Source organism: Stenella coeruleoalba (genome assembly GCF_951394435.1).
Source record: "Stenella coeruleoalba genome assembly, chromosome: 15".
Lineage (NCBI taxonomy): Eukaryota > Metazoa > Chordata > Mammalia > Artiodactyla > Delphinidae > Stenella > Stenella coeruleoalba.
Window position 1 is genome coordinate 49,590,246 of NC_137161.1, and position 16,196 is coordinate 49,606,441.

At 62.2% G+C, this 16,196-nt stretch overlaps 1 protein-coding gene across 1 annotated transcript; it reads right to left on the bottom strand.

Moving 5' to 3' along the window:
- Positions 1–821: 821 nt before the first annotated feature.
- On the bottom strand, positions 822–12,461 carry FBXL16 (F-box and leucine rich repeat protein 16). The gene is made up of 6 exons (XM_079945222.1): positions 12,176–12,461; positions 4,814–5,469; positions 3,574–4,082; positions 3,119–3,203; positions 2,741–2,804; positions 822–2,470 (listed from the first exon to the last, which is right to left on the bottom strand). The coding sequence occupies exons 2-6, from the start codon at positions 5,453–5,455 to the stop codon at positions 2,322–2,324; spliced, it is 1,449 nt and encodes a 482-aa protein (XP_079801348.1). The 5' UTR covers positions 5,456–5,469; positions 12,176–12,461; the 3' UTR covers positions 822–2,321.
- Between the last annotated feature and the right edge of the window lie 3,735 nt (positions 12,462–16,196).

The window sequence follows — 16,196 nt, forward strand, 5'->3', positions numbered from 1 at the left end:
TCCAAGAGCTCGAGTGCCTGACCCGACCTGTTCACACAAGCGGCTCGGCTCAATCAGTGACTCTGTGAGCCTGCCTTTCTCTCCTGGGTATGAGCCCTGGTCTGTCCGTGCTGCACTGTGTGATCTTTTAGGACAGTGGTCCCCAACCTTTTTGGTACCAGGGACCAGTTTCGTGGAAGCCAATTTTTCCACAGACGTGGGACGGGGTTGGCTGGGGAGGTTCAGGCGGTAATGTGAGCGATGGTTCAGGTGGTAATGCAATCGATGGGGAGTGGCAGATGAAGCTTCGCTTGCTCGCCGGCCGCTCACCTTCTGCTGTGCAGTCGGGGGTGGGGGGGTGTTGTGGACCCGTTTTAGGATATCCCTGACCCATTCCTATCCTTAGTTACCCTGTGCCTGAAACAGGCCTCATTTTTGCCCTTCTGGAAGGATAGGCTAGATCCTAGATATTTTGGAGGGAATGTTATGTGTAATAATTTTAGTGTCTCTCCCCCTCTGAAGCAGTGAGAGGTTAGGGACCTTCTGTTGGTCGCTGCTGGGTTTCCAGTCTGGCACAGTGTTACCAGCCTCTGCACGTTTGTTGAAAGAACCAGTAAGTCTGATGAGTTGAGAGGTGCACAAAAATTCAGACTTGGGCCACTCAGGACAGTTACACCTTCCCCCCACCATGGCGTCATGACCTAAAACCAAATCAGACATGTGTTTTTACAACTTTTTTAATATATATTTTTATAAACAGGTCACGTGATAAAATAGCACAAGAAACACTTACCAAATATAAGGTTATATCTTCCGCATATACAGGAGAATGAGGTCGTATGTACAATAAGAAAATGATTTTAGGGGTTGGTTGGTTTTGTTTTCCTCTCTCCCCCTAATTTTTCCTCCTACAGTCGTTGGAAATATCACAGCTTCAGTTGCATTAATACTTTGGACAAATGGACAGCTGCCCCTCCCCACTAGGGAGCTGTGGGGAGGAGGGGCTGAAGAAACTGGCTCCTGACCACCTCAGCCCTGGAGCCTCTGGCCAGCGCTCCAGGGGCAGGGAAATCTTTGGGCTGTTGAACTGTTTCTCTTCAACAGCATCTCTCGCTCGCTCTTTCTCTCTCTCTCTCTCTCACTCTCTGGCTCTCTGGAAACTGGTTACTCTCTTCCAACCGGATGGGGGGTGGGGGGAGTGTCCCAAGATTGGATGTGGGTGCTGTATATCCTGGGGCTCAAGGTTGGGATGGAAAGGGGTCCCAGCCCCCTCCTCAGTAATTGCCAAGATGTGCCAGCACCCCCGGGACCTCCCAATATCTTGGGATTGGACAGAACACGGTGAACCCATGTGGGCAAGTAGAAGTTTGGGAAGCTGGGGAGGGGTGTGAGGCTAGAAAGGAGCCCTCCCTCCTTTGGGTGTTGAGGGTGAGCTGGCCACTGGAAGATCGGAGCCGCTGGCTGGGGCCCCCTTTCCCAGCTTCCACCTGACGGATACCTGCCCTGGGTGAAGTGTGATGCTGAGGGGCCTGGGCCCAGCTGGCTACAGGGGCTGCGGGGCAGGGTCCAGCCAGGACTGCTCCCAAGGCCTGCAGGCCCAGATGGTCGCTCCAGCTTCAGGTCTCTCAAGGTAGCTCTACCACCCCTGGGTTGAGGTGGACTGGAGCCAGCTGGGCTAATGTTGATTATGCCAGGGTCACTGTCAGCCCAGCGGTCCCTCTCCTAATCCAGTTCTGCCCTAGCCTGGCCAGGGCCCAAGGACCTTAGGCCTGTGTATGGGGGTGGGACGAGCACGGCCTGTCTCACACAGCGGCAAAGAAGAGGGGAGGTCGCTGGGGTCAGGCTGGTATGAGGTGGGGGAAGGGCGGGTGGGACTTGGGCTCCTGGGCGGGCCATGGCTTTGGCGGCGGCCTGTTTCCCCTCGCACCCCTCGGAGGGCTCCAGGCGCGGTGCAGTGGAAAATGCGGGAAGCCCTAGGGTCTCTTCCGGGCCCCCGTGTCCTGAGGGGACCCAGCTCCCCTCAATCCCCCTGGGCCCTGCCAGGGGTGGGGGGGACAGCGGGGAGACAGAGAGGAGTGTGGCGGGGAAGGCGGTAGGGGCGGCCGTCTGACGAGCTCAAAGCGCCCGCAGGACCGAGCCCCAGCCCCCCGCACCCAGCGGGCGGGCAAAGGATGGCTGCGGCTGTGGCGTGGTGGAGGGCGGGCGTGCAGTTGCGGGTGCGAGGGGCATGCACAAATTCCCCGAGCGTGCGTGCGTGCGCGGGGCTGGCCCGCCCACCGCCCTCCCTGCTCGAGGCGGGGCCGGGAGGAGAGCGAGGGGCCGAGAGGCGGGGAGGCCCTGCGCTACTCGACGACGAGGCAGCGGGGCAGGTGCTGCGAAAAGTACTTGAAGAGCTCGGGGGTAGCCCCAGGGCAGTTGGTCAGCTCCAGCTCCTCCAGCTCCTGCAGCTGCACCAGGCCCGACAGCCCGGTGGCGGTCAGCAGCGGGCAGCCTGCGTCGGGCGGGAGGCGGGGCGGCGGCTGAGTGGGCGCGGCCCGAGGGCTCCGGAGGGCGGGGCTGGGGGGAGGGAGCTCGGGGGCCGGGCAGGAGCAGGCCGGGCTAAACTTTGCCCGGCGTCTCCGCCTTCTGACTGGGACTTGGGACGCAGCGAGTCAGCACCAGGTATGGGTCTGCACAGGGGACCCGGCAGGGCTGGCGGAGTCGGACTAATGGGGGTGGGTGGTCACTGCCCAGGAGGACGGCGTGGGGGGGGGGGTCTCACCTGCCAGAGACAAGAGACGCAAACTCCTCATGGCCAGGAGGTGCTTCAGCCCGAAGTCCTGCACCTGGGCGGGAAGGCGGGGCGAGTTAACTACTTCCGTTCGCGCCCCGAGGGAGCCCCACTCCTGGGGTCAGGCCATAGGGGGCAGGGGGTGGGTTCAAAACGGGGGTTCTCAGTTCCCCACGGAGTCGGTGAGGCCCTGGGGACTCTTTGCGCTTCGCTTACGTCGGCCGCTTGGGTGTGGAGGGATCCCAGACTTCATTACAGGATCTGAGCGGGCCGGGTGCAGGCCAGCGGCTTGTCTGGGTGGAGGCTTTCCCCGTGCCCCCCACCTCCCCTGCCTACTCCCCAATCTCTGGAGGCATGGAGGGCTGATACCTGGCAGCACCATCGCAGGTAGAGGCTGCGAAGGGACGACATGGTGGACAAATAGCTGAGGCCAGTGTCCGTAATGCGTACACACCTGTGGTCGCAACAGAAGGAGGCTGCCCACCTTCAAAACACCCGACCCCTTCCTCCTTTTCCCGAAGTGTCCCGGTCGTGAACTCCCCTCCTGCCCCAACATGCCCCGCCCTTTCCATAGCCCCGCCCCACCAGGCTCCGCCCCCACCTGACCCCTCGGTGGTATTCCCTACTGGCGGGACATAGCTCAGCCCTGCTCTCGTGTTATAGCCCACACTAGGCAGGCCTCTTATGAGGGCCCCGCCCCCCCTTGCTGCAGCCCTACTCTAGCTATAGGCCTGTCCACTAGTCCACTAGGCTCCCTGCTTAGAGGTCCGGCAGGCCTCGCCCAGCCCTGCCCTCCAAGGCCCCGGGGTGGGGGACGCGCACACCTGTCCAGCACGAGCTCCTCCAGGCGGTGCAGGTCGCAGGCCACGTACTCGAGCGCCATGTCGGTGATGCGTGGGCACCACGAGAGGTCGAGGCTGCGTAGCTTGCGCAGGTTCTCGGCCACAAGCTCGACACCATCGTCGGTGACCTTGGAGCAGCCAGAGAGGCTGAGTGCGGTGAGGTTGGGCAGGCTGTGCACCACGTTGACCACGCCGTGGTTGGTGATCTCCCAGCAGGAGAGCAGGCGCAGCGTGTGCGTGCTGTGGCCCTGGCGTGCCGTGAAGTAGGCCAGTGCTGTGTCCGTCACGTGGTAGGCCTGCAAGCTCAGCTCAGCCAGGTTGGGCAGCAGCTGAGAGATAGCCGCGATGGCGTCGTCGGCCACGTTGATGCAGTCGCTCACACTCAGCGAGGTGATGCGCGCGCTCAGGCTGGACCACAGCCCAGCTTCGGTGAAGTCGTTGCAGCCTGACAGCTCGAGGCGCACCACACCCTGCATCTGCTCCAGCATCACCTGAGGGCGGGCAGGCGCGGGGTCAGGGGGCCCCGACCTCCCCCTCGCCAGGGTGCAACCCTACCACGTTTTCCCCAGACACGCCCCTTCCCCCAGGGCGTGGTGAGGATGGTAGGAGACAGAGCAGAAGGAGCCCACCGAGGGGCAGGAAGCTGTGTTTTTAAGCGTGTATATGGTGTAAACATGCATCAAGCTGTATTCTGACAAGTGCACTTTACAGTGTGTTCGTTACACTTGAACAACATCTAAAAGAGGAGGCAGGGCACAGGGGGCCTGGGAGTCCAGGGCCTGGCCAGAGCAGGTGCTCAGAGCCATAGGTGTTAATGATGTGATGTTAAGAGTCCAGGTCCCGGGGAAGGGGCTGCCTCCACAGCTGCTCCTCTGACCTTTGCCCGTTTCTCCCACCTCCTCCAGCATCCTCCCTACCCAATGTGAGCTTCTTGGGCATGCATGGCCTCGCATTTAATTGACTGCTTTGCTGTTGCTGTCTTGAAATTCTTAGTCATCTTTGAACAAGGAACCCGAATTTTCATTTTGGTCCCCCAAATTATGTAGCCAGTCCTGCTCCCCCCACCCCAGAGCTACACTCCTCCTCAGGACACCGACCCCACCCTCGGCTGCTTTGCTGCTTGTGTGCCCAAGCTTCTTCCTACTCCCCCCACATGTGCTGAGTGGCTGCTGCCTGGCCCTGCCCCCCATCCCTGCCCTTCTGGGCCAGTGGTGGTGCGCACCTCCAGGCCGGCATCAGTGATGGTGGAGCGCTTGAGGCTCATGGCCTTGACACCCTTCTTGGAGAGGGCATAGTTGTCGATGAACTCACAGATGTCCAGGTCGGAGACACCGACCAGGCAGAAACCCTCAAAGCCACGTGCTGCGAAGCCCTGCAGGTTCACGAACTCCTTCTCACCTCCAGGCAGAACTGTGTAGAGCTCCTTGGCATGCAGCACAGGCGTGAGGCCTGCCCAGAACTTGGGCTGGTAGAGCACACGCCTCCAGGCCTTGCACACCTGGGCCAGCACGCACCTCTCGCAAGCTGAGAAGTACCAGAAGAGGCCATTGAGGATCTTCTCGTCTGTGGCCAGTGGCGGCCGCTCTACTGGGGGCCCGGGCACTGGGGCTAAGGCTGGTCCACCAAGGGGGAGCCCTGCCTGGGGGCACAGGCCCCCGGCCAGAGCAGCCCGGGGCGGTGGGGCAGCCAGGCTGGGTGGTGGGAGGGTGGGCGGGGGTGGCTGGCAGGGGCGGTTCTTGGCAGCCGGCGTGCCCTTGGTGATGCTGGCTGTGCCCAGGCCGTTCGGCTGGCCTGGCAGCTTCACCAGGCCATTGCGAGGCAAGCATGGAGGCTTGGGGTCGCCGTCGACGCCCGGGCTCGACATCTTCCTCGCTCGGTCTGCAGACAGTGTCCAGGAGAGAGGGTAGTGAGTCTGCTGCCAGGGCAGAACTGAACTCCTTTCCATCCATGGGCGTCCCCTCCCATGCCATTCCCAGAACCACCCAACAGAAAGGATCTGAGTGTAAGTCCCTCCCTCCCTGACTGAGCAGTTACAGGAAGGCAGGGCTGGTCATGACCACGACACTCCTTGAGCACCTACTGTATGCACTGAGCTCAACCTCCACCCACTCACAGAGCTTTTCGATACCTAGGCACTATGGCTCCCATTTTACAGATGACAGAACAGAGATGGAGGGACATTCGCCCATGACTGCTCCCTTTACCTTTGCTGCTCACCATCAATGTCTGCCAGGCCTGCCTCTGCTGGACAGGGGCTGGGGAACTGAGGGTTTGGGGCATTCTCTGGCCACTCCTCTATGGGGTGCCAGCGTAGCTGTCTGGAGTGGTTTGAGTAAGCCATCTGAGACTCACATACCAGCCTCTGAGAATCTCAGTGGCTACAGGAGGTTCTGTGGCTCAGAATCTACTGAGAGAAAGGGCAGGTGTCTTCCCAGGGTGCTTACCGTGATGCCAGCACAGTGAGCCCTGCACACATACTGTTTCTTTAATCCTCCACTCAACCCACTGAGGACGATGACTGTACCCACTGTACAGATGAGGAAATCATGGCTGAGGCAGCATGAGTTGCTTGCCTGAGGTCATAGTAAGTGGTGGAGCCAAGACATGGACACTGAGCTGGCTGTGGAAGGCTATGCGTAGGGAGCTTCCCACAGGGTGGGGGCTGAGACCAACCCCCAGCTCCCCTCCTCAGGCCTCCAAGGCTGTGAATGGGTGGCAGAGGGCACTGGGCACAGACAACCTGGAGAGAAGGGGCAGCAGGACCCCCACAGCGCTACCATCTGTCCCACATTCTAGATCTCCTGCCCATCCCCACCTCAGACATTCAGCGAGGAGGCAGCATACCCAGTGGCTCACCCCACTCTGGCTATGTGGCTTTGGGGAGCCACTTCCTTCCCCAAACCTCACTTTCCTCACTTCAAAGCCTGGGAAGTGACGATACTGCCCCACGGGACAGCATGTGACAAGGACTACGTGCAGTGCATGGCTCATAGTGAGCTTGCTGGCCAAAGGGTGAGCGGACAGGAGACCCCAGGAGGGAGGGGAGCCAGTGGTCCTGCCCTGCTCTTCCCAGTACCACACCCTCCACTGGCGTCCAAGCCCTGGACAGGACAACACTTGCCAGTATTCCACACCTGGGGAGGGGGTGCATCCTGGGCTGGGTCCAAGGGTCTTACTGTAACATGTGGCCCTCATGGCTGCCAACCAGCTTTGGGTCCAAAGGCCTTCCTGCCCTGGTAGCCATGAACTTTCAGGCTGGCAGTCCACCCCAGGGCCTCCCTCCCCCGAGGAGGCTCCCACACCTTGGCTGCCCCTTCACTACAGCTCATGACCGGGTAGTAGCAGCCTCACACTGGCTGATACACGACATCCCTGACAACATTTGCTGAATGCCCACTGGGATAATTGTGTATTTCAACCTTACAGCAGCCTGGGTGGGGGGCACAGGGGAAAGCACTACTGTTACCACCGTTTTCAGATTAGGAACCGGAGGTTCCCAGGAGGTACAGTTGGCCCACAGTGGCAGGAGTGGCCTGACATGAGGGCTGCCCGATATCGCTTAATGCCAGTACATAGGAGGGGACCATCCTGGGACAGCAGTGCCTCATGGGGGACAGGATGAAGCCCACAATTGCCCCTGCCCCACTACTGGGGCCAGTGGAGAGGCTATCCTGGCAACTCCCTCCTGCGGTTTGTGCTGGGTACAGAGGGGTAGCCCCAGCCTGAATACCTTCTGTGTCCCCAGAGCAGGGCACGCCGGCTTTCTGCAGAGCAGGCGCGGCCGGCCTGACGCCCGGAGGCAGCACCATGGACAGCGCCCCTCCAGCCGCCTCGCGCGGGCTAGGAGGCCACGCCAGTCCCGGCCCGCTCCACCACGGACAGCGGCGGGGTGGGGTAGGGAGGGGTACGGCCCGGCAAACCCAGTTCAGCTGGAGCTGGGAGGGGCCCTGGAGGCTTGGGGTGTGGGGCGGGGGGAGGAGACGCCCGCTCGGCTAAGATCCGGAGGAGGAGGCGGCGGAGGCGGCACCAGGGGAGAAATAACTCAAGAGCAGTGCCGATTTAGGTTGAAAATTCTCCCAGCCATGGGTGTGCACGTGGAGCGCCTGAGTTGGGGGGATCACGTGTATGCCCCGGGCATCTGCGGGGCTCCCTTCCCGTCCCCCACAGGAGCTCACATTTGCATACACCCACAGTCCCATCCCCACCCTCCAGACCTCAGGGTGGAACTGGCCCATGGAAAAGAGTACACAGGAGGGAGGGGCCATGCCAAAGATGGCCCGCAGCAGCCTGTGAGGCGTGTCCAAGGCCTGACTGCCCCTCATCCCACACCCCATCCCCGGCCAGAAGGCACTGGTCAGCCTGTTGGTCAGCACCACCCCCCCATATATGCCCTGGGTTGGAGCTGCCTTCCCACAGAGGCGGCCCTGCTGCTCCCCAGCCTTGTCCACGGTCTTCCTGTGCTCCAGCTGCTCCTCATCCTTAAGCCTCTCACCCAGCCTGAGCCCTGGCTCTTTAGCTCAAAACTGGAAACAGCCACACATTAGCCCAGGGGTCAGGGCTTTGGGAGAATGCTCACTGTTCACTTTGGAAATGGGTGTGCCTGCCAGTTAGGCAAGAGGTCCCTGGGGGGCTGGGATGAGGGCCCCTCTGCCTGGCCCTGACCCTGGCCCCACCCCCCCAGCCAGACGGGTTGCAGAGCCTCCCACCTTCTTGGTACCTGCCCCCGCTGCCCCCAGTGGGGCTAGGAGGACCTGCTTGGATTTTCCTGCCAGGATGGGGCAGGGGCAGCTGCCAGTCCACTGGGGACTACTTCCCCTTTAGGGATAAGCACGAGAAGCTAACGCCAGGAAAAGAGGCTTTTAAAATAAGATGGTCAGGCTTGCACTATTCTTAGCCTCAGCCCCTGGTGTGTTGTGTCTCTGTGTGGAGTGGAGTTCTGGGGGAGGCCTCCTCCTGGGATAGGCTGCAGGGGCTCGAGGGTCCTGGGTTCACCCCAGAAGGAGGGAGGTGATGGTCACTACTTTAGTTGTCTTGTCCTCATCAGCCTGAGCCAGAGCTGGATCAGGGTGCCACTTGGGAGAGCTAACCATGCCTCTGTGTTTCCCCAGCAGACTCATGTGAAGCATGGGGGGGTCCCAGGGGCTCGCGGGAGGACTCCAGACCTTGGTGGCTTCCAGGCTAAGGGTCTGCAGATTGCCATGCTGGGGCTTCATAAGGAGCTGCCTCTCCTGCAAGTCAGGTCACTGGGCCCCGAGACTCAGCAAGTCCACCTCACAGCCTCACTTCTAGCCCCTTTTCGTCCTGACCCTACAGTTCAGCCAGACCCTCTGTCCTGCATTCCTCCTCCCCTCCCCTCTCTGCCTGGGCACATGCTGGTCCCCCTGCTTGCTCAGTAGGCCTCCCTGCTCCGTAACCCTGCCAGCTCCTTCTCTTCCATCCTTCAGTGTGAGCACTGCCCCTGCCCCTCCCTGGGGGACCCCCAGCACCGGGGAAGCATAACCAGAGTCTCCGCCATCACGTGCATTATCATCACCGTCTACCTGTCTGCCTCTCCTTGGCTGGGGACTCCTTGAGGACAGACAGCGTGACTACTGAGTGGCCTCTGAGTGCTTGCTGAATGAAAAGAATGGCAGTCCATTTATCAGGGTCATGCAGAAAGGGGTGCAGCTGACAGAGGCCCAGGAGGCGGGATGGAAGGCAGTCAGTGGAGAAGCTGTAGCTCAGCTTGTCAGTCCTGGTGACAGAGGCCAGTGTCCATAGGGGAGGGAGGGGTTGGTGCCAGAGTCCCTGAGAAGGCTCCCAAGACCCTGGGGCTTGGGGTGGGCCTTGCCGTTATTCTGACCTTTGGGAAGAGGACGGCTCATGTTTCCTTTTTGACTGAGTTCCCCCCCCCCCCCGAGAGCTGCAGAGTTAAGGAAGACCTGGGGGGCAGGGGACAGGAAGCACCAGAAGGGAGGGAAGCCTGGTCCTGCTCTGCTCTTCCCAGCACCACGTGCCCCCCCTTCCACCCAATGCTGGTCTGAGCCCATCAAACACTGCCTGACCACAAGTGGGGAGAGAGAGGCTCGGACAGTGAATTTTCAGAAGTTGTACAAAGCTGGGATTTGACCCCAAGACTCAGGCCAGGCATGGTGGTCCAGAGGGCAGCCCCGGGCCCCCACCAGCCTGCTGCTGCCTCTTTTCTCTGCTCTGTTCTGCTTCAGTCCCTGTGCCCTTCCAGCCTGGGTCCCTCCGCTGGGGTCTCTCCCAGCGTGCCCCTGTCATGCCCCTGTGCTCCTTCCAGAGGCTGCAAGCTGATGTCAACCACTGGCACACTCTTCTTTTAGATTGCTCATGCCCAGGAAACCCCCCACTCCTCATGGCCCTAAGCTCAGAGGTCTCTTCCTCCATCCCTGATACCCCCACGTAATGCAGTGTGCCCTGGATGCTGGGGGGCCCGGCCCCAGTAGAACTTGCACTGACCAGTTCTCCCTGCTAGCTGAAGACCATGGAGCTGGGCAGGGCATTGGTAGCCAGAAAAACTCACATCAGGTCGATCTGCAGTGCTGGCCCCAGGGGCTGGGGTGACAACTAGGATAGTTTGGGATTGGGGACACAGCGCAGGCTGACAAATTCCATGACAAGCCCTGTGACTCAGGCACATTCACATCCTTGCCACTTTGCACACGTCCTAGCAGCAGCGCTCCCCTCCCGCCCCCAGCTCGGAGATGCTTCTGGGGTGCGGGCTGCCCCACCCGTGCAGTGGGGGCTCTGGGAAGGGAGCACGTGGGCCTCAGGAGAGACCTGAGTCGGTGCTCAGCAGACCAAGTCCTGAGGCCAAACTCAGGGCAGCTCAGCCATGTGGGGCCGGGTGCCTCGGGGGTGGGTGTTGGGCTTCAGTCCTCATCTTGGCCTCTCTGCTCTGAAGGACCTGAGCCCCACAGGGCCTAGGCCTGGGGCATCTAGTGCCTCAAACACTGCCAAGGGAAGGAATGTAGCCTGAGCCCACCCTCTGCAGCTGGTCTGGCTAAGGCCCCTCCCGGGCCACTGGTAAGGAAGGTTCTGGGCCACCCACTTACCCCATAGTGCTTCCTTTGCTGCCACCGTCGCTCTTCCCCTGAGCCAGCCCTCTGAGACGCAGCAGCAAGCTCCCACGTGTGACAAGATGGGGGCTGTGGAGAGCTGACAGCGCCAGCCAAGGAACCCCTTCCCCGACCTCCAGGTGAGGTGTCTCCCTGGCTGAGAAGGCCTGCCTGAGGCCCAGCTGTCTTGAGTGTCCCAGGTGCCCTGACCTCGGGGCCACTTGTTTCCTTTTGAGCAGTGGGAAACAGGACTCATGCAAGTGCCCTGGAAGCGGGTGTGAGCTGCAGGGTGGCATCTGTCCCATGAACCTCCCCAGCGTTAGAGGTGCCCATAGGCCTCCCAAGGCGAGGGGTGGTAGAGGTGGGGGAGCCAGGCCAGGCTGTGGACGCGGCAGGCACTGGGCCAGATGAATCCTGGGGTCCCTGAGGGCTGAACAGCCCTCCCTGCTCTGCCAGTGTTTATGACTGGGGCTTGAATTTCCCTCCTCCCCAGATAGCACTCGGTCCAGCCCTATGGCCACCTCCTGCCAAGCCAGTGGGTCTCCATCAGGCCTCTGCCCTGGCCTGTGGGACCCCAAACCTCTCAAGGTCCTGAGCTAGCTCAGGCCTTCTGCTCCAAGGCTGCTGTCCAGTATCTCTCAAAGGAGCCTGCTGGAAGAAAGGGCCCCATGCCCCACGTGGCCCCGGGGAGGCCTGAGCTGACCCTGGTCAGTGGGCCCTCGGAGGCGGCAGGTGAAGCAGCATGTAGCGTCTGCCCTCTCCGTGGAGGGAAGGCTTCCTGTGCAGAGGCTGGGAGGGGCTGGAGGAGTGGCCACTGGGCTCCAACAACCAGGCCTTCTCTCCTTCTGGGGTCATGGGTGGGGACTCTCCCCACCCACTCAAACTCCCAGAAGGACAAGACCCTCCCCCAGCAGTCTCAGGGTGCCCAGTTCTCCTTCTGGGGCCCTTCAGCCTTGGACATCGCCCAACCCCTCCTCCAGAGCCAGGCACGTGGCCAGCCCCCTCCCTTCGCCTCGTCTTCCCACTGTGGCAGCTCCAAACAGGGCCAGGTTCAGGTGTCCAGAGGCAGATCAGCCACCGGGCCACACGTTCACAAGCTCCTCCTGGAGTGTAATTGTATATAACACCTGTCTCACAGGGGCAGGGGCTAATGGTGCTGGGGTGGGGAGCCCAGAGTGCAGTGGGGTCCAGGACCTCACCCAGCCAACCCAACTGGGGTCCTGCAATTCGGCTTCCACAGGGGCACAGCACCGTGGCACCGACCCCCAGCCTTGGTCCAGTTGCCATGGGGATCGAGCCTCGACCAGGCCAGCCACTGGGGTGAAGGGCTGCGGGAAGGCCTGGCAGGGCTGGAGGCCCAGCTGCAGCAGCCAGGGAAGGGGCTGCGGTTACGTAAGCCCTCCGGGGGTGGCGGCGACGCTGTCCCAAGCCCCCTCCCCGCGTCGTCCTCATTGTGGCCTCCGCGGTGTTGTGGCCTGGCCCCCTACCCGCCCTGTAAGCCTGGCCCGGCACACACACCTTACCTGGGCCCGGGCTCCTGGCTCATGCCACGCTGTCCACCGGGCGTCCTCCCGTCATGGGGAGCCCGGCATGGGCACCGGCGAAGCGGGGAGGCGGCCGAGGTGCTGGTCTGGCAGGCAGGGCCCGGCCGCGCCCCGCGCCCGGCCTGGCCGGGCCCCCTCTGCCGCGCCTCGAAGAAGAGCTCCCGGGTGGGAGAGGATCGGCCGCCCCGAGCCTCCCACCAGGGAGGCTGAGGCTGTGCCCAGATAAATAAGGCCGCTTTGCAGGGAGCCGGGCGGGCGCCTCCTCCCTCCCCTCGCCCTCCTCCTCCCCGCCCTCCTCCTCTGCCCTCCTCCCCGCGCTCCTCCCCGGCCGCCGGCGGCGCCGCGCCCGCCCCCCGCCCGGCCTTACGCGCCGCTCCCTCGCGCGCCCCCGTTGCCGGTAGCCAATCCGGGTTGGCGAGCCCGGGCGGGGGCGCTGAGGATGCTGAGCCCCGCCGCGCCCTACCGCGCGCAGAGCGCGCTCCCGCGGCGGCGTGCACGGGCACGCGCCAGCCCGGACCTCACCCCCGCTTCCCCTCGCCGCGGGCGCCCGCACAATAACAAACCCTGGCGCACGGCGGGTCGGGGAGGGGAGAGGAGGGCAGGGGAGGGCGGGAGAGGGAGGAAGGCGAAGGAAGGGCCGGGCGCGCAAAGGGAGAGCCGGGTGGTGCGAGCCCTGCCTTTTGCGGAGCTGTGGGGACCCCGAATCCTGCGGGGCGGAGAGGACTCGAGCTTTTGGGCGCCGGCCGTCCGACCCTCCCCCTCCTGGCCCCTCTTGCGGAGCCGGTGGCCAGGCCCCCTGAGCGGCCCTCGCATCTCCCGCGCACCTGCGGGGTGCCAGGCCCAGGAACCTCCCTCAGTGAGGAGCGCAGTTGCACACCCGCAGAGCCGAGAAACAAGAGACCAGTAGATCATTTCAGAGAGTGACGAGTGCGGTGAACGTTCAAGAGGGTCACGTGATGGTGACCGCGCGAGGTTGGTGGTGGGAGTGGGGCTCCTGAAAACAAGACGCTTAAACTGAGTGCCCCAAGGGTGAGAGGGCAGACGAAGTTGTTCAGGAAGGGATGTGCAAAGGTCCTGAGGCCTAAGGAGCCAGGCAAGTTCCCTCTGGAATGGGTTGCAGGCCTCGGTGGTGGCAGCTCTATAGGGCAGGCTGGGTGGGGGGCAGTGGGGTCTGGCGGGAGGGTGTGGAGGGCTCTGTCTGGGCCACTGGGGATGCCAGGCCTCCCAGCAGGCTCAGGGCAGAGGACAGCGGCTAATATCGCCCATCCTGGGACCTCCTGGGAGTGGAGAAGGCAGAAGGACCAGGTGCAGGGAGAGCAAAGCTGGGTTTTCACACCAGGGAAAGAGCCTCAGGGCAGAGAGGCAGCACCCCCGCCCCCCAGAGCCTTAACAGAAAATGAAACCAGCTGTTGTTTGCAACATTTTGACAGGAAGCTGGACCCAGTGGGGCTGGTGTGAGGTGAGGGCAGTGGAGGGGGAGCAGCCTGGCCTGTCCCTGGCTGGTTTGGGGGGTGCCACTCTGGCTGTGTGTGGGACACCGGTGGGGGTGAAGGCAGCTCTTCTGTGTGGCAGGGACTTAAGAGTCACCATCCTGCTGACACTGATCAAAGGGGGAGGCTTGGTGGGACAGGCAGGGGGTGCGTGAAGACTTCGGGGTGACCGGGAGACTGTTGTCTGACCCATCGGGTAACGTCCAGTGTGTGCTCAGCCTCCACCCCATGAGAGCATGCGTGGGTCGGCATGGACCCCGATGTGGACAGCGCCCTGACTGGTAGGCAGGACTTCACTTTGCACTTTGAGGGGCTCTTGCCCCTCAGCAGTGCCAGGGCCCCAGGCAGAGAGCAAGTTATGCCCTCAAAGGGGCCTGAGAGGCCACCTGCCTTGGGAGAATCTGAGCGAAGAGCTCTTGCTCAGAGGGACATGCGTACTCTGTGGGGGCCTCCTGAACACCTGTGCCCTGCTCACCTCTGCCCCCACCTGTTCTCCCAGGTGCAGGGGGGTCACTTTACAGTGCAGATGCGATCCCCATGCTCCCAGGGCTCCCTCTGCTCTTTGCTGAAGCCTGCAAAGCCCTGAGTCTCTGGCACTGCCAGCCCACAGCCTTGCCCTGTACCTGGCCTCTTGCTCTTGGAGTCTCAGCTACACTGGCCTCCCTCCAGGGCCAGGAGGGCACCATGTCCCTCACCTAGATCATCCCCTCACCTGGAGCACCCCTCATCTGGAGCATCCCCTCACCTGGAGCATCCCCTCACTTGGAGTACCTTCACCCCTCAACTGGAGCACCCCTTGTCTTGATGCCTAGGCATGGAGGAGTCTCCCCAGTCCAGGCAGCAAGGGCTTTCCAGCTCTGGAGCATGAGGGGGTGAGGATCTGAGACCTTGGAAGGCTATGAGAGAGGGAGCCACTGTCACATCAGGGAGTGGGGCTTCTCACCATGGAGGTCACCCTCATGGCTCTGGAGGCCTGGGGCAGTGGCTCTAAAACTCCCTGAAGCTCCTCACAGGAGGTCCTCAGGCCTTTCCTTGGGAGTTCTGGGGTGATACGTGTGCCCTGGAACCACATGCCTGGGCCCAAATCTCCTCTCTGTGGATGGGGCCTCAGACAAGTAGTTCCCTGCCTGGAAAATGAGTCTGGGGTCCAAGGGGTTGCCCTGAAGATCCTAGTGCAGCACAGGTGGTGAGAGCCTCGTGCTCCCTAGTGATTAGGCCGGCTCTGAAGCTTCCTGCTCTGAAGCTGCGGGGCCACATGGACACTGGGCCCCTCACTGCCTCTGCTCCCCACCCAGAGGCAGGAGCCCCGAGAGTGCCTGGGGAGGGAACCATGTGGGGTGGGAAGGCCACAAGTGTGTTTGCCAGTCCTCACCACCGAAGCCAGATGGGCGCCCACAGAAGTGAGAACCTCGCAGCGTGGGGTGGCCCTGGCAGCTGTGGGTGGCGGGCGGTGGGCAGCAGGCCTCTCTGCTGCTTCTAGCTTCTGCTTCCTGCCTTCCCTCCTCCTGGGACGCAGGCCCGACTCACCAGGGGCAGGGGGGTGGAGCAGCCGGGGCTGAGGATGACTCAGGGCCCAGCTGTCACCATGGCAACCCTGTTGCCTAGCAATGGCGGTCTCCCAGTAACGTCTCCTAGCAATGGGATATTTTCCCGGGCCCTGGCTGGAGCCTGGCAGTTATTTTTAGCTCAGCTGCAAATCAGTCTGCAGCTGCGTTTTTGGCTCCTAGAGAAGATGCAAGGTGTATGTGGGGCGGGGAGGGGGGTGGATTTCTCATCAAGGGAGGAAACTTGTCATGTGTCCCAAGGTACAGGCTCATAGGTGGGCAAGGCCAGATTCCACCTGGGAGTGGAGGTGGGGGTGTGTGCAGGTGAAGCGGAACCAGCTCAGGCTGCCGGGAAGAGTTGGCAGATATGACTGTCTCCCTGATGGGGTCTCTGGGAGGGCTGGTCACTCCAGCACCCTAGGGCTCCCTAGGTCAGGCTGGTCAGGAGCATTCCAGGCCAGTGTTCATGGTGGGCACCACTGGAGCGTGTCACTTGGTGGCAGCTTCCTGGCACCCTTGGCTCTCAGTTGTGGGAACTGTCCCCGTTGTCCTTTGCTCCCATGCTCCCAGCCCCCGCAAGGGGTGCAGCGCCCTGCCCTGGGCCAACTAGAGCACACATTCAAGAGGTCCTGGCTGCAGGGGCCTGGGCGGCCACAGACTCAGCTCGGGGCAAGGCTGAGCTGGCCTCTGCTTATCCCCCATTTCTCCCTCTCCCCCACTTCTGCTGAAATGGGAGCCCAAGTGGGAAGTCTTGGACAATTGGGAGAACTTGACCCTTTTGGGCTTTCTCACCATTTCCTCAAGAGCTAGGCTCACTGTCCCCTCGAAGCCAAGTTCCACCTCCCACTGGCCAGCTTCCTGTCCCTGGTTGGCCCTAAGCTCCATCCAGACCTGGGGCACTCTTCCCATCCCTCCACCCCCATTGCCTCTGTCTGGCCTTTGTGTTGCTCCCACCGGCCCGGGACC

Bases quoted from the DNA above. Each gene is read 5' to 3' on its own strand.
- FBXL16 (XM_079945222.1), bottom strand. From the start codon at position 5,455: ATGTCGAGCCCGGGCGTCGACGGCGACCCCAAGCCTCCATGCTTGCCT. The intron at 4,083-4,813 runs GTGCGCACCACC...GCCCGCCCTCAG, and splicing joins TCACTGATGCCGGCCTGGAG to GTGATGCTGGAGCAGATGCA. The intron at 3,204-3,573 runs GTGTGCGCGTCC...TTGCGACCACAG, and splicing joins GAGGAGCTCGTGCTGGACAG to GTGTGTACGCATTACGGACA.